The 22859-nt window shown below is 36.9% G+C and overlaps 2 protein-coding genes across 2 annotated transcripts in view; one reads left to right on the plus strand and one right to left on the minus strand.

The window, feature by feature from the left end:
- Rala (Ras-like protein A) overlaps positions 1-22859 on the plus strand; it is a 38962-nt gene that overhangs the window by 13523 nt on the left and 2580 nt on the right. The window contains exons 2-4 of the mRNA XM_089240556.1: positions 4725-4908; positions 15049-15257; positions 18666-18840. Of these exons, the coding sequence (XP_089096682.1) occupies positions 4804-4908; positions 15049-15257; positions 18666-18840 (489 nt within the window). The 5' untranslated portion in view covers positions 4725-4803. The remainder of the gene's footprint in view (positions 1-4724; positions 4909-15048; positions 15258-18665; positions 18841-22859) is intronic.
- Positions 1053-2860, minus strand: LOC149078452 (ubiquitin-conjugating enzyme E2 J2-like). Its single transcript, XM_089240488.1, has one exon. The coding sequence runs from the start codon at positions 1972-1974 to the stop codon at positions 1411-1413; it is 564 nt and encodes a 187-aa protein (XP_089096614.1). The 5' UTR covers positions 1975-2860; the 3' UTR covers positions 1053-1410.

Below are 22859 nucleotides of genomic sequence, written 5' to 3' on the forward strand. Positions count from 1 at the left end.
ATTCGTTGAGATGCCAAGCTCGCTCATTAATATCCGAATGCTAATATTCGGATCGACTCGAGGCCTCGGAATAAACTATGTGACCTTGTTTGATCGTTCTTGCTACCTGAGCAAAAGTTCTTCAAACTATTCCACACTTGCAGTTCCACTTTCTGCAAGACGCGTATTTCGGATTGCTTCTGCTGCGTTATGTCCCGATTCGACTTTTGGAAACACTTTCAAATCTGGATGGTGTTGCTCGTTCATCTTATCGCCTATCAGACCTCTCAATACGCTATTTATCAACGCGGCATCTACGAAAATATGCGCAGCATATCCTTTATAGGACATAAACGCCGCAAACTGTGCCCATAGGTTTGTACATCAAATCTTTTGACTTGCCTCAATAGATCTTAGATAGACGGTATGTATGAATAATTAAAAGCTATATATATTCAGTGTTTAATGCCGTAACTATTAGTCAGAAAGTGATGGAGAACACTTTGATGAAGGGATGAGCAAAAAAAAAAGTTTCGATATTCATCACTAGTATTTTCTGTGCAAATTGTAATACGCATACTAGTTTTTTATAAACACGGAACCAAAACAGCTCAAGTTTCATGGCAGAGGGTAGCTGAATATCTTCATCTCAGAACCATTTCTATTCTTATTTCTTCACGAAAGAGTTATGACGTCGAATTTACGAGAACGTTATGAAACTTTTTTACGAACACTGATTCCGCACCAAAAGCTATGTGGAGAGCTTTGCTTTTAAAGGGGCTTCATTCTTTTTATATTTTTTCTCATTAAGAAATTCCTTAAGTTTCATAATTTTCTAATGGGTAATTAAGACCATATTTCGGTATAATTACTAATTTAATATAAAAAAAATATCTATTTTTAGACAGCTCAGAGCACCAGGAGTTTGCCCAGCCGAAATTTTTTGGACCGTTTTCCGGATCCTTAACCAAAATTCCGAATCTGCAAAACAGACCTTCCACAAAATACAAACTAACGAAACCATAAATTTGTAATTCCATTTCCATATTGATTGAGGATTTCGTAAAAAATTAACTGGACTGTTTCACTTCTCACGAAATTTCATAAAATTATGGGTGATTTTCACAAAAATAGGACCCTATCAAAAAAATATCTGGACAGACCCGTGAACATGCTAACTTTAATGAAAGACACCTTGTACTTGAAATCGGTCGGTAAGAAAAAAACAAGAATTGCAGTGACTAGGAAATCAATTTTTTCTTTAAAAACTTAATTTTACTAAACTGATTTTCATAAAACTCAACTTTCAATCGAAATTTCGATTGACTGTAAAACTCGGACACAGATGATAACTAAAATAGAATAATTGATTCATTTGAATTTTGAAACTTTTTTTGATCCCTTGCAAAAAAAAAAAAATCTTTTTCGCTCTCACAAGATTCTGCAATAGGAAGAGTAACTGCTCGTTTGTGTCGCCTTGCTGTCCTTCGCCTTGGCTATCTTTTTGTGGCACTCCACCGTGAGGTCCGGAAACATCGTGCAGAAAGTCGGGTTTTGCAGATTGAACGCCCAGCTTTTCGTCGCGAGCTGCCGCTTCGTGTAGGTGGTGGTGAGGGTGCTGCCCGTCGTCGGTATGTTCTCCAGCATAAAGCTCAGCAGCCCTGCGAGAATCGTGGATACGGACCAGGACGGGTTCCACGTGTCCGGATGGTAATCGCTGATGCTCAGGCACAGCCTCTTGTTCACCGCGAACCGGCCGTTCGGCGTGATCATGAAGATGCTCGGCGGTTTGAAAGGATATTGTGCCGGAAAGACGAGCTTGCCGTGGTATATGCCTCCGTCGTACGGGCTGCTGGGAGGCCCCGTGACAGCGTAATGCCACTCCAGTATATTCGACTGCGAAGGGTGAGCTTTCACATATGGAACAGGATCCCTCAGCACTTGTTGATAGTCTTTCATCAACCTCGCCGCCGCCGTATTCGGGAACTTGCTCATCTCCTCACGCAATGAAAGAGCCTGAATTCGTGTTGAATTTAGGAACGTCGGCCTCCCACTATTGTACGACAACAGCCTTCATTCTGCCTGCGAATAATTTTTAGAACTTGTGACAGTGTTAGATTCCGAATTTTAATCTCGCAGAATTTCGTATCTCATCCAGGTCGTCTGATCAGGTATGCCTGTGTAAGGGCTTGACTAGGTATTTAACTGTCTTCCGCAATAATTGTGGGCCTCAAGATAATATCGTTCATGGGCTGCAATAGTGGCACAACTAAAAAAAAGTTGAGATAAATGAGCCAAGTTTTCCTGATGAAATGACAAACCAAAGAATGCAACTGTGATACTTCTGCCTGCTGACGGTAAAATATTGAACTATTTGACGTGCTAATTTTGCTGCCGGGACGAAGACTTTTTAAAATGTTGAAATGTGTGCAAATATGTTGAAATCTGTTGTGCCGCTATCGCAGCCAATGAGCGACATGATTGGAGCCCGGACGTTCAGTCAAAATTTCATTTTTTGCCTATTTGGAACTTTTTCTCGTAATTTTGCATTTTTTCTTTTTTTTGCATTTTTCCAATGTAAATGCTTATTTTAACGTCATTTAATGTTAATCCATGAATCTTAGAGGTCATATTCATTAGTAATGAGGACTTTAAATAAATCGTTTTTTTTTTTTAAATATTCAACTTTAAGTATGAATTCTCACCCGAAAGCCCATAGAAACTCTAATAAGCGTAAATGCCGGAAACATAAGGAACTTAGTGCTTTCAGGCATTGAAATGGCAAAGACTTTTAATGTTTGCTATGTATATTTTTCATATAGCAATCAACATACGGTTCAACACTCGCTTCTAGATTGTATGAGTTCTTTATTTAATCAAACACAACCACAATTTCTCAAATATTCATAAATTCAGGGGTTCTTGACGCTTTTCAACCGTGACCCAAAATCAAGGTGAGCTTCTCGACCCAAGAATTTTATTTTTTCGAAATTTGTGAAACCAGTGACGCAATAAGTGCATTTATAACAGGACTAAGTGGATTTGTACGACCCGTCCCTGTGAATCGAATTTTGGGTCGTGACACACAGCTCAAGAATCCGTTTTTCCCTTCTTTTCTACATTTTTTTTCTTTTTCAAATTGCCTGTTTTAAGCATTTTTAATGCCCTTTTACCTGCCTATTTTCATTATTTCTAGTGCCAAAATTTCCGGGCTAAGAATATTATACTAAAAAAATTTTTGTTTTTGCTATCTGAACTCATTTTCTTTATCAAAATATTTGAAGGGTTCCGAGATCCATTGGCACTAATGAAAACTTTGTGATGCTCGTAAAAAAACTTTTCCTCTCAGATTTTTCAATTAGTCTCGGAAAGAATTCACTGTTTTCCTATATCATAGCTATCTTCCTAATTTTTCTATTTTTGTTTTGTTTTTTTTCAACGAGAGTACAATGATCTTTTTGAAATAAACCAGTTTTTTTTTGTTTTTTTTGGTTTTTGGCGCCGTTGGCGGGAATTTTTATTTTTTGGTTGTGCAAGGAATCGAAACTTGTCCACCATGTCTTCATAGAAACAGCTGATATATACCTTGTGGGTGGACGGCGGCGTCACTCATGTCGAGGATTCAGTGTGTATTGGACGAAATCTCCCTTTTTCAAGCCGTGTGTGTGTGTGTATTTTCTCATCAGTGTTATCGCCTTCACCACTGGATTTCGTAACTGACAGGAATATGTGAAGGACGTTCCGGTATCTTGTGCCACCGCTTTTCATTTCGATTTGTGGAAATTCGCTTAAAATTATCGGTGTTGTCTCAGAACTTTGTTTTGGTCAGTTCTTGAGTCAAAATTTGGGAATTTTTCTTCTGAGAGAAAAGAGCATTCTTCTCCGTCATCCGTATATTTTTCTTCATTTTTTTTTGTTCTGTAACCACGCTGTGATGTCAGTCTTTTTGTTTTAGTCGCCGGAAGTCACCGTATCTTTCTTTGAGTATGACTCACTACGGAATTACTAAGCGCTATAAATTGGGGGAGTTTCACAAACACTCTTAGTTCCGTTTACGTAAAGAAAACAAAAACGAATAATAAAAGAGCTTCTCGGCAGTCATTCTATCTCTTGCGAATAACATCGCAGTCGATGGTCATTCTGGCAGTTCTATAATATCCTGCTTTCTTCCTGTTTGTGCCAAGGTATTTTATGTCTCCTTTTATTTTGGAAATTTCTTAATTTTATGGTTTATTTCCTCTTCCTTTAAATTACGTTTCCACTATCCAGCTTTTGGGTTTTATGGAATTCTATCCAAGATCCACGAGTTTTTCCCTCTCCTTTGGTGTATCACGTGCTGCCAACGTTGAAGACGCCGGTCTCCCGCCCATTTATTGATTTGTATGGGGAGTTGGTGAGTCATTCTGATGTCCGTGTGGGTTTTCCACGCGTGTCTCGGTCTGATCGTGATTATTCAAACATCGTAGCTTCGTTTCTTTAAAAGTTCCTCCAAGTTCCCAGTGTTTGGAATTTCAGTTATTTAGTGGCGGTGTAAATTTAAAATTGCTCGTTTCAAAAAAGTTCCACGTGTTTCGAGTCTAGAGCGAGAGAGAAACGCTGTATCATCTATCCCATTTCGTAATCGTTGTGACTTGCCATTGTTTCTTCGTGTATGTGTGTTTCCGTAGACAAGATTGCTTTTGAATGACTTAAAATAAAAAAATGCCCAACGAAATGACGGACCGTTTCCGATCTTTCCTGGACAGCTCTCGCCGCCTGTGCCTGCCTATTTGCGGTTGGGTTCGACCCGGAGGTTCTGGACCTGCTGCTGCGGCTACTACTGCCATGTCCAAGCCCAAGACTGCCCCACCCGCCTTGCACAAGGTGATCATGGTAGGAAGCGGCGGCGTCGGAAAGTCTGCCCTCACGCTGCAATTCATGTACGACGAGGTGAGTACCCGAATCTTTCTCTGATACCTATTAATATCATTGGAATAATTACTGTGATGATTCATTGAAATAACTTCATAGTTTTTGATGCTATTATTAATGTTTCACTTCTCATGACTTCATTGTGATTACTCGATATGAAAAATATTCATTTAGAAAGTTTTAAATAGCCTCTTTTTAACGAATTATTCTGTACAGGGGCGGCTCAAGACAATATTCTCACCCGTGCTGGACAGTGTTTTGGCGTACAAGCCATTACCTTTAAAACAACCCTGAAAACTCGCAGTTGTATTCTCAACTGGATGAAATGCAAAAGAATATATCAGTTTTCTCTGCGAAATCACTCGATCCAATTTCATGGTTTGGATTAAAAAATTCGAGATAAAACATTTTTTTTCTTCAATTTTTTACAATTATTTTTCCCTTTCCCCTGATTTGGTGCTCCTGAAGTGGCGGCCGCGGGAGTGGCACATCTCTAGAGCCTCCTGATTCCGTATAACGGTATAACTGCCATATGACGCTCACATTTTTCTCTAACCCTCTCAGCGGCATTCATGAGATATCTTGCCTCCTTAAAAGCCTTTTTTTAGCATCAACATGCCCAGATATTTTGTAAAGTCTCTATACCCCGTATTTTGCACCTACTGAAAATCGGGAGAAAGCTCACTTCATTAAAAAGATATGGCATTTTAAATTTCTACTATGCCGAGGAAGGTTAACGCTTAAAAGCGTGGATTTGCATTTGTGTCAAGGGTTCTTCAAAGTTAAGTCTTTTTCTCCAAACTGGCTTCAAAATGTTTTCACCTTCTAACTGGTTGCAGTAATGAACGTTTAAACTTTAAATGTTCATTACTGCAGCCAGTTTGATAACAATTCTGAATCGCTTTTGCAAGTAAAGTGAGGTCATATTCTTTTCATTTTGCTGGTAGATGTCCAACGACAACTCTTTGTTGCAGAGCATGTGTGGCTATGATTTCGCTAATTTGTTAAAATTTTTGTTTCTATTTGTTTGCATTTCGTATTCTTTTTTTATTTTGAAGTTTGCCATCCGATTTTTTTCTTATTATAGTTTGAATCACAAAAAAGGTAGTAATATTACTATTGTATTTGGGAAGTAATATTTACTTCAATACATTTATTTTATGTGCGTTTGTTGAGGCTTTGCACATCTTCAGTAAGGCCCTGCATAAGCAGTACAATTAGAAATATGTATATTTTTTTAATGATTTTTCCTGCTTTTTTCAATAGGTGTCATTAACTATAAAAAAAATTATCAGCTCGGAAAAAATTGAACATTCAAGGGTTAATTTACTTCCCACATTAAAAAAATTACTTTTCCATAACTAATTTTGTGACGGAGCAAAGGGATTTCGTGGTATAGGAACTTATATGCACACAATTCTTCTGAGAACCACAGAAAACTTAGATTGATTCTCATACATTCCGTGTTTTGTTATTTTTCCGCTTATTCTACAAGGCACGAAATCCCCGTTAGTGATCCATTGAAAGAAGTCAATGCTCTCGTTGTATTGCTGTTTTATCTAATCTAACGCTGTATTGACCTACCCTACTGCCAACCATTATTCGCATTGTGCTATTCTGGAATCTGTTGTTCTTGTCAATTCGACTGTGCCAAATTAATGGATAGTTTCTGCTTTTCTTCTCTGTGTATCTCTCTCTAAAATTCATTCTAGCTAGTTCTTACACCCTTGTATATTTTTTTACTGGGCCTATATTGTTTCTTATGGCTCAGTAAAAAAGGCTACATCAGATGCAGTCTTTAAGACTCGTCGATCCAGTTCGTCGTCGTACGGCAATTCTGATTATATTTTAATGCTGGTGGTGTGCATAAAACCAGATTTTTTCCCTGTATGTACTCTTCCCCCCCAACTCCCTGTTGAATCTTGATTAGTGAGATAGAAAAAGAAAATCCGTGGGAATAAAGTAGAAACAAACAAGTATATACATTTCACTGAACCTTGTTATTTTCTGCCTTGTTGTTGCACGTGAGCCACGAGCTTTAATTGCATTCACTGATGCGTACCTGGATACCGAGCACGAACCCATTTGTGAGGTGGAAGGAAGACCTAGGAACGAAAATCAATTCCGATTTTTGCTCTGTTCTGAAGATCTTGATACCGAATTACGAGTTCTCGGCACATCGTGTGCAGAAATCTGTTGAATTTCTAGGAAGTGTGTGCATTTCTCTCTCTACTACACTTTTCTTTTTTTCTATCAAAATCTAAGTTGTTTGAACAGGATCTTATTTTGTGAAACCAAAACTGAAATTGTACGCGTGATTGTTGAGAGTCATGTAATTTCATGTTTATTTTGTGAGACATGTGCTTATCTCTATGCAGGCTGAACTTCGAATGATTGAAGCGGTTTCGTGATTTTTTTTTTTCTTCATGGCTTAACATTGTAGATACAGTAAAATCCCTCTTCACGGTCATTCCTTAGATACTCTCATCTCTTTTTTTTTTTTTTACGTCCAAATAATTGTATGATAAACCCTTGTATGATAAAGTTATACATTTTAAACCACTGATTAACGGTTACCCATTTTTTACGGACGTATTTTTTTGTACCGTCGGTATCCGCAAAAGAGGGGCTCTGTTGTATAATTATCGAGTTAGATGTTATATACAAGAGAGGTATCTCTTGATAATAAGTTTTCTTTAGCTTTCGATTGCCAAGGCTTTGTGAATCCCTGGCTCTAGGTCTCAAAGCTGACTAGAAAATCGGTATCAGCGTCTAAAGTGTTCTAATTTTATGGTGTGCGCAAATGGGAAGGGGTTCTCAACTCCCGGAAAAGTCGAATAAACATTATTTAAAACCGTTTTTCTGAAAGGGTAAAAACTATTCTTGGGTTCTCAGTAATTTGGCTCATGCCCTGGCCAGAGCATACGGTAAGCTAACAGGGAACAGAGAGTAGGCGTTTGCTATTTTTATTCTGGGAATAGACCGCTAAAAAATTCTTATATCTGGACACGTTCGAAAATTGAAGCATTGAATTGCTGAAAAAAGAAGTTAGCTCACTTTTATCAATTTTGAATACACCGGAAATGTTTTTTATTTCCATTTTTTCAAGTTTTTTTCAAATTTGATTTTTTTTTTCACATTTGAAAAAATATCGCCTGGTAATTGGTTGCAGAAAGCTTTTTTTGAATTCGTTAGATCTTAATTACGGTGACATCTAGCTCATTGGGTACCTTGTCTACTCTCTGTTCTTCGAAAACATACTTTTCATTCTGCCTGACGTATTTTCGGGCCAATTCCATTACATCCTCATACTTATCACAGTGCTATCAAAAAAAGAGCAGCTTTCGCGTGCCCACAATAAAATTGTGAAACCGCTCACATCTCATTTAAGCATACGCGAAAACAATTTATGTTCAATCTCAGTATTATAAACTAAGCTTAAGGGATTGCACTTCGTAAGAGAACATGATTCGTTAATTTTCGCAAGCATTTTTCTAATTCTCAGCCGAGTAGAGGTTTTTTCTGCGTGCAAATTTCTGTGACTATCAGATAATGCTGTGACAGCAGCTAAGTTACGACGGCAGTTATCACTTATCTTCGGTGGTGAAGCCTTACAAAATAAATTATTTTTGAGCGATTCGTAAGAAATTAGTGTAGAAAAAAAAGGTAAAGCTTTTTAAATCGATCTACTCCGATCAATAAAATCTTTCTTAGTATGTAATGACAACTATATTTTTGAAATGATTTTTGTGACTGCAAAATACAATATTTTTTGTCCGTTTTCAACGTAAGAATCTATAGTATTCATCTTTAAGTGAAAAACGTAATGATCACATGTCACGAATCTCTTCAAAACGGATGAATATTATTATATTCTTCACGTTGAGCTGGAACGTGGTGGGTCAGGAGGTACTTAAGCCCCCCCCCCCCCTCCACACACACACCTCCTTGTATCCCGTATATACGGAATGTCTGGCAATTCTAGAATCCCCTTTCCTATTCCCAGTGTTTCCTTCATGTCGCTGCCCCTGCATATTATTATGTACGTGTACCCAAGAAAGGAAGGCTGGAGAGACCACAGCATTTGAAGGCGTCATCTCCCATGTGCATATTACCTGGGTGTGTTTTGCATCTCCGGAATGGAATTTTCAAGGACGTCTGACTTAGCGACAGCTGGCCTAGATTTGTGTCGCTGATGACCTGTCGTCGATTGGTTACTATTTTTAGCGGTCAAATGTAAAGGTCATCGTAGCTATAAGAATTTTCGTTAGCGAGATCACGGAAATGAATGGCGTAGTATGTTCATTGAGCGAAGCAAATGCCTCTCCGCTTCAGTTGTATAGTACTTCGTGATTTGATCTCATAGTAATTCTCTTCTTCCCCATAATTCGATTATTTACGGTCAGAGCACATAAGTATCGACGTTTATTACCACCTATGAGCTGCATATTTTTAAATTCATTTTGTTTTGAGTGAACGAACGTGAATCTAAAAATAAATCGCTCGATATTTCGGAGCAAAATTAAATAAGCTTATAAATCACAGTAAAATGATCCAATTTACTGCCACCTAGTGTGAAATGAGTGTTTTATTGTCACGAACGGAAGTTAGGTTCCCCCCACCCATAAATCCAGACTTAAATGAGAAAACGCTATCTGTTTTTATTCGCTATGGCCCCAATGCAGAATATGCAGAAATCTACGACTTATGTTGTAGAACTATCTGTGGTGGTGCTGCAGGACAATCTGAAAGAATTTTAAGGAAGATGTAGAAAACACCTTTATGTGGGAATTTTGGCCGCAGAACATTTTTCCAGTCAGCTAAGGGCTTGTATCAGAACAGTGCAAAACATTCTGCTTTGGGGGCGCAATGGTTTAAAGTAGGGGTTCTTCAATGCATGGCCGGACAATCATTTTTGAGAATATAGCTGCGGAGCTACTGAAAGATGATTAAATAAGAAAATAAAACCAGATCAAGTCCGCAGACCACTATATATATATATGAGTTATGTTACGGCATTTAGAGCTATGAAATGCTTTCCATCTTCACCAGTAACGCTGTACATTTAACGTATTACTAGGGCCGCGTCAAAAAGTTTGTTTTTTTTGGGGGGGGGGGGGAACTTGGGCCTAAAATATTTTTGGAGCTTGACTTCATTTATTTCAATAGGAAGAAAGTCGTCTTCCGAACAGGTTTTAAAGAAATGGTGAAAAACGTTTTGATGAAAGAAATAATTTCAAGAAATAGGGAAAAAATATTTCATAATTGATGTAGATTCGTGGAATAATGGAAAAATAATTCCCTCAGAGTTATGGAAAGAAACAATTTCAAATACAATGGCCACAACAAGGAAATTGCCCTACGGGGTGTCTGATGAAAATATACTGTGTATATACGCCCATTTTATAGAGTATAGCGTCTTTTTCCCTGGAACCTCTGAAAGCATTAATTTCAAAATCATTCAAAATAATTTAAATTTTTTTTTGAGAAATAATGAAAAACATTTTCAGAGTTTCTGGTTGAAAAAATGGTTTCAGAATTTAAATTTTTACAAATAAAGTCTCCAATTATTTGGGATTGATTAACTCCTGATACCGTTGGCTTATCGATTAAGATTTCACTGTCCTTATGAATCTGGATTTTAGTTTACAATTCTAAATACGAACCACAGTATAACTTGGTGGCCCAAGGGCTACATGGGAATTTCTAATTTGGCCCACCGGTCTGAGAGGTCCAATAATCCGGCATTTTTAGGCGGGTTTTCTTCGCAAGCACCCCCCCCCCCTTTCCCACAGAAGAGAAAAACATGTCACTGCATGTCTTTGTGCAGCATTTTATATTATTTAAATTAGACTTTTTCAATTGACTTTTATTCAGTAATCCGGCGTTTTTGGTAATCTGGCGTAGCTTACGATCAGTGGCGTCGGAGCTGTCGGTGCTGTGGGTACTCGAGCACTTACAGTTGATGGTACGCGTCCGAGCACCACAGAATTGATTCAGAAGTCGCAATTTTTCCTTCATAAAGCGCAAGAGGAGCTCCCAACCACAAGTTCGAAACACTTCCGATGCTGCTGTATACGATTTATACCCAGGTGCGTGTTTTGTCGGTGCTTTTGTGGGGATTTAGAAAATAAATCCCCTTTCTAGAATATGAGAAAATCGTTGTGTTTCTCGTGATTTTTCCGAAATCCCACTGGACGCGTGCGCTGATTTCCACGATTATCGGCATCCAATTTTAAAATTCCGAGCCGCATTTCGTATGTGACAAACACTGGCATTAAAAAAGCTAACGCAGTCGCTCGAGGGCCGTATTACGCTATTGTTTGATGATAACGGAACGATGTTTTGTTTGTGCGTATGCAAATTTATTGCGCGTTTATGCCCGAGATTTCCTAGCTTATCGCGTTGTTCCATATCGTTATGAAACCCGATGCACGTTATTCTACGATACATTTTGTAGCCTCATGCATAATAATCTTGTTCTGCTTGTTATTATTCTGTTCTTGCTGATTTAATCTTTTCCCGTTCCGAGATCTTCATGGTTCGGTAGCTTCCGTAAAGAGTCCGAAGCATGATTAGCTCGTGATCGAATTATACGACCGAATAATTTCTTGTATTATTTTCGCGTTTCCATTGATCCGCGTTCTCGGCAAATTGATCGGCATTCCACCCTTTTCGTTTGCTTGTGTATGTTTGCGTACATTTCCAGCGCTGTCACACAAATTGCTGCTAAAAAAAAACCGCTTTTAAATGAAAACAATGCATAATGACCCAAAAATAATGTGCTTCTTCCCCCCCCCCCCCTGTATGAGTGATTTGATACGTCAAATTGTCATTCACATAAATCGAAGTTTTTCGGCCCATTTCTAACTGCAAAATTGTTTTCAGTGATTATCTGAAAAATCGCCCGAGATTAATGCTCTAAAAAATTTTTGCTCCCTTAAAGCAAACTTTGGGCATGCTTTGTGAAAACTAGAAAATCAGTAGGAAAACTGTCCGTTTAAACGTGATACCGTATTTACATTATAGCTGAAGATTTCAGGCTAAAACTTCATACATAGTTGAAGATTTTTATCTACTAAAACGTTATCCAATTATCTGATTTTTCATTTAAAGTTTAAAAAAAATGATATATTTAGTTAATTAATTATAACTTCACTTAATTAATATTAACTTCACTGGTTTATCCCCTTCTGGTTTGCGAGGAAGTAACTAGGGAAGGGAGTGGGCGCTGAGTTTACTGTTTTTACAGTAATATGTACTATAATACCCCCCCCCTCCCCGTAATTTTTAAAATTACTGAGATTAGAGGTGCCAAAAAATGAACACTGACCCTGAGCGAGAAAGTAAATTTTCGTTTGTGGTTGCTATCCTGCTTGTATGCAGTTAAAAAGAGATCCAATTGTAGTTTTTGATCAGCAATCGACTTTGTTTCCAATCCACTATCTCACTAAAAACCTCTAAGATACTTTGATTTTTTACCTATAACAGTGGTTAACCTATTGTGTTCTGTGGACTGTTTGTGGCAATAAACGAAGTCCTGAGACCCCCCCTTTAGAGAATAATCTATATATATAAAATTGATTTTCTGTCTGTGTGTGTATGTTCTCTATACAAATCTACAATTTTAGATCGATCGTCGCCAAATTTTGCACATATACCAAATGGGACCCGACTTGAACGATAGGCTACTTTAAAATTTCGTCAGAGCAGGACAAATGCCCCAAACGGGCAAAAAACTGTCGGGCAACAATGGTTTTTGGGCCTCAACAATCACTTTCGGAACGTTTACTTTGGTTACCGTGGTTCCCTAGCAATGAGTTTCAGACGTGTTATGCCTTTACAATGGTTTGTTACTTCTCTAATCCTGTTACTATATGAATAATAATTTATGTCTTTATAATGGTTTGCCATTTTTTTCAATCCTCCCAGTAATGAGAGCTTTTTGAATAGACGCCATTATCAGCATCACTTTGAGGGTAAGGCAAAGGATGATCCCCATAGAAATCAGTGTTAACATTGCCGATTTTTTTGTAGAAATGCGGAAATTTAGTGTGGTTTCCGCCACATCAATAATTTTAAAAATTGTATTGAATTCTCGATTTTTGAAATATATTGAGTTCGCTTAGGCATACGAAGCCCAGGAGATTAAATATGAAGTAATTATCCGGACCTTTTTTCTTTTGAGTTGGATATCCAGGCAATAACATTGATTTCAACTTTTTATTTGCATTTTCTGTAGCATGAAAATTAATGTGTCCGTATTGTCTTTTAATATTCAACTGCATAAATTCATATGGTTTATGATGTTTATAAAAAGTACATTTTTGAAAGCTGAAACAGGCAGATAGGTAACTTGAAGTTCAAGTGGGGGAGGGGGGGATCAAAATACTTGGCACTCCTTAAAAAAGAAAAAGAAAAATTATTCATTTCTACGTTTCTTTAAATCTAGATTTTTGTTTCTTTCATGAGTCGCTGAGGAAGTCACCATATTGGTTAACTTAGACACGGTGTGCATGTCCCTCAAAGAAAAAGGGAGATATCAAATGATCTAAAAAAAGCGTCATTCAAAAAAACTCGGGCAGCGCCGGGTATTATAGCTAGGCATTTGGCCAAAATAGACCAAAATCCTTAATATTTAGATTACAGGGTATAATCTATATCTATCATCCAGATTTATCTCCCGCATTTTTTTAATTATACAAATCCGCATTCCTCTACCATTTCGGCAATTGTGCAAGTTCGAAACATGTTCCCTTATTTATTTTTGTAATTATGCAAGTTGCAAAATGTTTTTCTTTCATTTTTGTCATTATACAAGTTCATATATAGCATGTTTTTCTCTCATTTTTTATATTGTGCAAGTTCACAACATGTTTTCTTTCATATTTTTGTACCCGGGCAACGCCGGGTATTATAGCTAGTTGATATATATAATAATGTAAAAACAGTGAGTTTATTAAAAAAAGTTTCTCTGCATCTTTATGAGTTTATTTGAAATATCAGGCTGAAGACAGAAAGCTGGAGGGGGGGGGGGTGCAATGAAGATGCAAAGAAATAAAGCATTCAAGTGAAATATGGTGGGAAAAGGTGAGATTATTTTCAGAATCCAGTGGAAGTGTCACTTCATACCAAGGCCATCGCATTATCTCATCTAAGTATGGTCTGAAGGGGGAAGGAACTCCACCAGCACTGGCTCCTAGGGCGGGATGGAGACGTGCAGTGCACCCAAATCCCCCCATCTTTAGCTCTCTTCGAGCCCCGCCCACGAGAGGGAGATCTTGAGTGTCCTCCCTAAGGGAGGGCACCCAGACCCCTCTCGACTCTCGTCGAGCCCCTCCAGCAAAACAGACATACCTTCATAAAATTGACAAAAAAGTAGAGGGAGAAACACAAATAAAAACTTGAAAATACAACTGACAAAAAAATTGTTCAGAGTAATTTTCAACTTTTTGAAGTTGAAAAACCCCAAATTACCCCAAAATAGATGGAACACATTGCGATTTCCAAACATAAATATCAAGTTGAGTCCTGAAACAGGCAAAATACTTTGTCGAATTTGCTTATATCTTAACATGGTTAAATTTAAATTAATTTTTTTCACCACAAATTTTTAACAAGTTTCATCGCTGACTACATTTAGTTTATTAGGAGGTAAAGAAGTGCCCTTAACAATTTTTTAAGATTTTTTGGTTGACATTTTGTTTTATAACTTTTTTTTCTTTTTTTTTTGTCTCGTTTTGTGAGAATGACCCTCATATGTAAGCTGTTACTTTTTCACTTTAGTATGGGGCCGGAGAACAACATTTTTCCTTGGAGGCCACAATATTTAGACAGTCTGCCATAGAAAGAGAAGAGGGAAGCTCACTGAACTTCAACCCAGCCAGAGATCAACCTTATGAAAAAAAGTGCTATACAGTATACTGTATTTACTCAGAAATTAACTTAATGGATAAAAAGCGGTTTTATACTTGTGGATGTTGAATAAAACGAGATGAGGAGAAACAAATGTTTCAAAGGGTTCGATGGGAACCCAAGAAGGATTGAGAAATAATGGTCCTACTGAAGCTATTCCCCCTCCCCATATGTTTTTGATTATTTATCTTTTGGTTGTTCATTCAGTGAATTAATTTTTTCCTTACATTACCATTATTGCAGTTTGTGGAAGATTATGAGCCCACCAAAGCTGATTCATATCGTAAGAAAGTCATGCTGGATGGGGAAGAGGTTCAAATTGATGTATTGGATACTGCTGGTCAGGAAGATTATGCCGCAATCAGAGACAATTACTTCAGATCAGGCGAAGGCTTTCTCTGCGTCTTCTCTATAACGGAGCACGAAAGCTTCTCAGCAACAGGAGAGTTTAGGTATGTATGTATATAAACACACGCGCACACACACACACAGTATTTAAGTACTTGTCAGTGATTTCTTTCAGAGCTTGTGATTATATATATTGCTGGAATGGGCGAGTACCAAACAAAGTTTTTGTATGAAAAATGATAGAAATGCATAAAATTCCTCAAAATTTACATGTTCTTTGTATAACGATGGACTAAGGATGAGTATGGTCTTAAATCTTTTTCATGAGAAATTGTGCACTGATGTGTTTTTTATGGTATCCATACTTTTTGGTCTGTTATGCCATGCTTGAAGCTTTTTTTATAAGCAGATATTTCATCCACACTACTGTGGTGGACATCATCGTGCCGGTTGCATAATAGTGGACGAAACATTTGCTTATAAAAATAACTTTGAACGTGATATAACAACCTGAAAAGTACTGATGCCATTATAAGCTTCATCTACGAAAGATGTGTGTTTTTTGTTTCGGAATGGCAGAAGATTTCAAACCAAATAGACTACTTCACCAAACACCAACTCTGGCCATATCGCTATATTGTAATTTACTGCCATTAGTGAGATGGGTTGGAAGTGAAGGCGCTGTCTATCGGTGGTCGCCTCGAGTTCGTTAGGGAAAATATCTTATCTATATCCTCCCTTGGGTTCGAACCGGGACCCAGACAACAACCTTCACGATGGTAGACGAGTATCTTACCACCATGCCATTCAGGCACAAACCAAATAGACTGGCATCAAAGGCAATGATCAGATAAATCATTAGAATTTTATTTTCATTTTAACAAAATTCGAAGCCTCACTTTATGTTCTAATGAATGGTGGCGAGAAATTGGAATTTTTAGAAAATCTTTACTTGAAAACCTATGAAGAGACAAACTTTTTTTCAACGATGTTTCAAAATGTTTCTAAAATTATTTGATCTTTTGACATTGAAAAAGTCCACATTTTGACTTGGCGGAGCATGTGCAGAGCTTAAAATTAGAAATTGCTTACTAGTCCATTTGTTGGACCTGGAGTATTGTGCCGAGTGGGAGGGGATGGACAAATATCTAAGTTATAAAGGCTGAACTGATCTCTTAAGGGGTCATTCAAGTATTACGTCAGCATCGGGGGGGGGTTTCGGATTTGCTGACTTTTGATGACAAGGGGGAAGGGGGTTTGAAGGTTGCTTACGTCATCAACCACCCTTTTTGAAGATATGAAATATTCTAAGCTGCTGACAAAGAGGGAAGGGGGGTCAGTGTTTTGCTGACGGGGGGGGGGATCAAAAATGGCTAAAAATGTGCTTTGCTTACGTAATACTTGTATGGCGCCTAATTGTTTATGTTGGGATGATATAACCACTTCATTTGGTTATATACGAGGTGGATGCAAAATAGTTGGACAATTTCTCGTAATGGAATAATTTGTGAAATATTGACTGTAAGGTACCATATTAATGACAGATGAGTAGTAGTGTGTCCTAAATTTGTGAAGAAATGATTTTTAGTGAATGGTAAAAGGAGTTTTTCATTTGAGTGCCAACGTGAAAAGATAATGTCAGGATTCTAAGATAAGCAAATCCCATGCTGCCTAGATCAGGGGCCTTCAACCATTAGCACAGTGCAGACCATATTTGACCCTTTTGAGACTTACAAGTCACTAAGCTATACAGGGCCTTCATTTCAACTTTTTCCAGGCAAGACAGGCAAAGAACATGTACTCAATGTATGTATATATTTGTATATATATATATGCAATATTTCAAAAGCCGGGGGGGGGGGGGTGACGTTTTCCCAAATGACATGCCTGAAGCTATAGTATTATTTACCGTACATACACCTCGTACACATTCCTCTGCTGAGTTTCTAATGAATCTGCACATGCTGTAATGTGTTTTGTGTGTGTATGCATGACCCCTAAAGTTAGTTATATTGACAGAGTTGTGCTTGTTTTGTGTTTTTGCGGTGCTCCCATTCTTCTCGCATGTTTTTGAAATGAAGGTGGTAAATATGCTTGTATTTTCATTTTGTGTAAGTATCAAGTTGAAGGTTTGCTTGCTCTATACAGAGAGACTTTTTACAAATGGGAGACACTAAGCTATACTATACACACATTACTAAAGAGCTTGGCAAGCCATAGATTAAACCCCTCTTGATCTAGGCCTGACAAAGATTTTTCCGAAGAGACTTTGTTAAATTGCTCTGGAGAGCTGTGAATGAGCATTGATTAGGGAAAAGAGCACAGTGAGTGGAAAAAGTTTGAGAGCCCCTAGTGTAAATCGTACATGCTCAACCCATGGCTCGGAATCATCTGATGTGGATGTCACCTCGAACCCAATTTTGTAAAAATTAACTGAGCTGCATATTTATAGATCGCATGTGACCCACAGAAAATTTATAGATCACTTGAGTGATCCACAGCACATTCCCAGATCATTTGACTGACCCACAGCATGTTTACAGATTACTTAAGTGACTTGCAGGACAGTTCCAGATCACTTCAGTGAACTGTGAATCCAGTTGCACATCACTTGAGCCAGGGCTAGACAAATCCCAGGCTGCCACGGCGACTAAAAAAGATATTGGCACCTAAAATGTTCTTTGTGTAGTTACGAAATTGCAGGCTTAGAGGCACGCAAAATGTTTGGAATTAATAGCAGTATATCTTCCAACATGAAAGAGGGTCACTATTCCCTAAAAACAAGTAAAAAAAACCACATTATTTTGCACCCTTGTCTTTGCCTAGATTTTTTGAGATTTTTCCTGAAGTGGTCCGCGCCTCATTTTCAGGTCACTTAAGGGACCTGCTGTGGAATATCTACAGATGACTTGACAGACTTGCGCCAGAGTCTCAGATCACTCTTGAATGAGCTGTGGCACATTTCCAGATCACGTCACTGAACCTGCAGCGCTGTTCCAGATCATTTAAGTTACCTGCGACACATTTTCAAACCAGTGAAGTGGCCCATACTCTTTTAAAGGTTGAGCACCCTTGCTCTAGGCGGTATGAGGATTTGGTAATCCTGGAATCCTGACACTAGGAGTGTCAAATCCTCAAGAGTCTATTCAAATGCAATGTTGTCCAGCCACTAAAAATTGCCATCTGTTTGCAAATTTACGATACTCATCTCCCATAGAATTGGTAATTTACAATTAATATTTCATGTAATGTTCAGTAATGAAATTGCCAAACTAATTTTTGGCAACCCTGTGTAATCGAATACTGGTTTGAACTGGTATCTGCCCATTAACCTCAGTTTTAATGACAAAAATGTTTTGTTTCCTTCTGTTATAGTACTTAGTTTACCTTAAGTCGGAAATTCGCTTGTGTGGATTTCAACAGGAAATTACAGTAAATATTCTCTCGATTTCTCTTCTGTTCAGAAGCCATATTTTTGTTTTACATGCTTAATTTTTCATTTTATCCGTTAGGGAACAAATTCTTCGGGTGAAAGGTGATGACAATATTCCATTCCTTCTAGTTGGTAACAAATGCGACTTGGAAGATAAACGTCAAGTAACCGTCGAGGAAGCTAAAAATCGTGCGAGTCAGTGGAACGTGCCCTATGTTGAAACTTCTGCCAAAACGAGAATAAATGTCGACAAAGTAAGGGTTTTTTTCTTTTGAGTTTTGTTTGATTATGCTTCAACTTTTTCTTTTTTTTTAAATTAAAACTGAAGCAACATTGCCATGAAACAGGAGTCTTCAACAGTGGCGTAGGAATGGCTCATCAGGTAAAACTATTTTCTTGCGTTTAATACTGTTTTTTTCCTCAACTTTCCTCCGTTTTTTCAAATATCTTGGTGAATATTGTGCGTAAAAATTCAGAATTTTTTTCATTGGCATTAAGAGAAACGCGGCAACAACGTTCTAAGTGGGTTTTTAAGCACGCAGAGACTATAGAAAGGTACTTTTTTTTATTTTAATAACTATACAACCCCTTGAAATATGAATGATGTATCTGAGTACTATGGGTTATTTGAATACTTTTTCCTAATTGAAAGTATACCTCTAGGATCAATGGTTCGCCAGTAAAATGTCATACGCCTTCTAGCCTATACATCCTGTATAAAACAATAAAAATTGAAACCCCCTCTGATACGGTCACCTGTCTTTTACAGACAATTTTTTATTGTCTTGCAAGTGTCCGTAACAGAGGGTTTTTACTGTATTTGATTAGATAAAAAAGCTCAGTGTACTTCTTGGAATCCTGTAGGTTTTGACAATTTCTGTCTTAGAGAGTTTGCACATTAATTTCTTTAATTGACTGTCAAGCGTTTTCTGTTGTGTTGCTATTACAAAGAGGAAAGTATACAAACAGCAGTTAGTCGAATCAGTTATTTTGATCAACTCCCAACTCAGAAATTGCCTTATCAATGAGCTAATGCAGAGGTTCTCAACCAGTGCTCCGCTTGGGGCTCCTTGTGCACTCTCCAGGGGCTCCGCGGCTGCTCAAGGAAAATAAAAAAAACAGTAAAATTAATATATATATAAATATTTTTAAATAGTAAAAATAAATCGGCTTCTGTCGTGGTGTGGCAACACGACAGCAGGGAGGACGCACGCATGTTGCTAATGCTCCGGAAATTTATTAAATTTCCCATTTATTTATTAATCATTTTTTAAAAATATTTAATTTGTTTGCGTCTGATAGAAAGGTATTTATTTCGAAGTATGTCGATGAAGTAAAATTAATCCATAGACATATATGATCTCTTTGCGAATGACGTCCACCGCGTTCTTGGTATTTATGTTGATATATCTGCTTTGATCAATCATAACAATGGTGGATACATGTTCAATTTGTGAAGGCGAAGTACTGAAAGGGAAGGAGGTATTTTCATGTTCTGGTTGTGAATCACTTATTCATCCGATATGTGTTGGAACCACAGACACAAATTTCAAAAAAATGTCTACTGAAATGAAACAAAAATGGCGATGTACTGACTGCATAATATCAGCAAAGATTGAAAAACGGGAAAAATTGGAGCTTGAAAAAATACATGATATCATTCGTGAAGAATGTCGAATTATGACTAAACAGATGGAAAAAAAATTCTCTGAAGAATGCAGTGTGTTGAAATCCGAAATGATCGAATTGAGAAAATCAATCGAGTTCAATGATGAAACACTCAGGGACATGAAAGCTGAACTATCGGAGGTAAAGAAAGAATTACAGATAATGAAGAGATCGAATGAGGGGTTGCGAAGTGAAAATAATGTTTTGAAGGAAAAAATCAAGAACATATACGATGAACTGGATAAAATAGAGTTACGATCGAAATCAACCAATATAGAGATACAAGGAATGCCGGAGGAAAAGGGGGAGGATGTGATGGAAATAGTGACTGAAATTGGTAAAACTTTGAATGTGTATAAACCGAATGATATAATGAAGCTACATAGGGTAAATTCGGTAAACAAAAATAGGATCAGACCAATTATTGTCCGATTTAGAGACTCCGCGGTGCGAGATGAATGGATCGAAGCTAGCCGAAGCAAGAAGGGACTAAATGCAAGTGAAATTGATGAACGTTATGGTGATTCAAGGCTATTCATAAATGAACATCTTACTAAGACTCTCAAAGACCTTTTTTATCACGTCCGGAAGTTCAAGAAGGATAACGACTTTGACTTTGCGTGGGTGAGGGACGGCAAGGTCTTACTGAGAAAAAGGCAGGGTGAAAAACTTCATTATATTCGTAACATAAATGACTTGGATAAAATTAATCAACAGCAGAATTCCCAGGAATTAATAATGTAAGTATCAACTCATCTTGCCTTGAAACATTCGATGATTTGGTGAGTTTTTCAAATAGTCCTGAAACTTTCAATATATTGCATGTAAATATTAGAAGCGCTCGTGAAAATTTTAATAATTTATTATTGCATTTAGAAAAATTAGTGGTTCCATTTGATGTTGTATTACTGTCTGAAATTTGGATCAAAGATCATGAAACTGATCTGTACAATATTTATGGCTATAATAGTTTTTGTGAATGTCGAAATAGAAATAGATCAGGCGGCGTTATTGCATATGTAAATAAAAAATATTCATTTTTAAGTACTGCCTTGAATATGAATACAGCTGAAGGCTTATATTTGTACAGTGAAATGTTAGATCTATGCATAATTTTAATTTACAGATCCCATGATTTTTCTCGAATGGATTATATTATTGAGTTCAGATCAATTATTAGCAATTTAGGGTATAAAAATATTATCTATACTGGAGATATTAATATGGATATATTGAAGTCTGACACGGACAGTGATGAATACATGAGTCTCATGTCTGAATTTGGTTTTTTATCATACATAAATACACCAACAAGAAAGTCAGCGTGTTTAGATCACGTTTTCATTCGAAACGCGAGGTTAAATTATCGATTTGAAACAGCAGTATCAAAATTAGAGATAACGGATCATTTACCACTGGTTATTAAATGTAATCTTGGAACTGATACAAAACTTTTAAATAATAATCAAAATAATAAAAATCGGTTTTGTCAAAATGTGGATTATGATAAGTTTGAAATATGTGTAAAAAATTATGAATTTGATGAAAACATTTTCAATGAGACTGATGCAAATGTATTATATGACAAATTTCTTGATATTGTGTTTAGGCATCGTAATTTCTGGACAAAACAGTCTAAATGCAAAACAGGAAATAATTTGAAAAGTGAATGGATTACATATGAATTGAAATGTATGGTCGATACTAAAGAAAGACTTTATAAAGTTTTTAAACGAAATCCTTCAGATCGTGATAAGGAAAATAATTACAAAAACTATAACAAACAGTTAAAAAAGAAGCTAAAAGCTGCAAAGGATGCTTTTTACTATAATAAATTTATAAAATGTGGTAACGACGTCAAGAAACAATGGAAAGTTACTAATGATATCATAAATCGAAAAATAAATAAAATAGTACTTCCAGTAAATACTAATCCTGAAACAGTGAATGAAATGAATGAATTTTTTATCAATTCTGCAATAACTGAAGATTCTGAGTTAATAGATGAAATAGAGCTTCTAGTACCAAACCAGTATAATTCTATAGTTGTTACTGAGATAGAGGAAAGGAATGTAAAGAATTTAATAAACATACTTGAGAATAATAAAGCAGTTGGTTATGATGGAATCACTCCAAAAATGCTAAAAATTGTCAGTAAATACCATTTGAAGTTTATAACCCACATTATAAACTCTTCAATTCTCAATGGAGTTTTTATTGATAAATTAAAATGTGCTCTTGTTATACCCATTCATAAATCAGGTAATGTCAATGATTTCAAAAACTATCGTCCGATCTCTATTTTGCCCGTCTTTTCGAAAATTTTGGAAAAGATAATGAAACACAAAATTATAAATTTTCTAAATCAATTTAATTTTTTTTCGAGCAATCAGTTCGGTTTTCTTGGAAATAAGAATACTGAGATGGCAATTTTGAAATTTTCAGCAAAAGTATATGAAAGTATTAACGAGAGCAAAAGAACCCTTGCTATGTTTTTAGATTTAAAAAAAGCCTTTGATAGTGTCGATCATCCAATTCTTATGCATAAGTTATATTGTTCAGGTCTGAGAGGCAACACTTATCACTGGTTTAAAACTTATCTGTC

This window comes from Pholcus phalangioides, unplaced genomic scaffold, assembly GCF_987345545.1.
Source record: "Pholcus phalangioides strain wild (caught in Gottingen) unplaced genomic scaffold, Ppha-v1.0 ptg000013l_1, whole genome shotgun sequence".
Taxonomy (NCBI): domain Eukaryota; kingdom Metazoa; phylum Arthropoda; class Arachnida; order Araneae; family Pholcidae; genus Pholcus; species Pholcus phalangioides.

Coding starts and splice junctions, on each gene's coding strand:
- LOC149078452 (XM_089240488.1), bottom strand. CDS start 1,974: ATGAGCAAGTTCCCGAATACGGCGGCGGCGAGGTTGATGAAAGACTAT.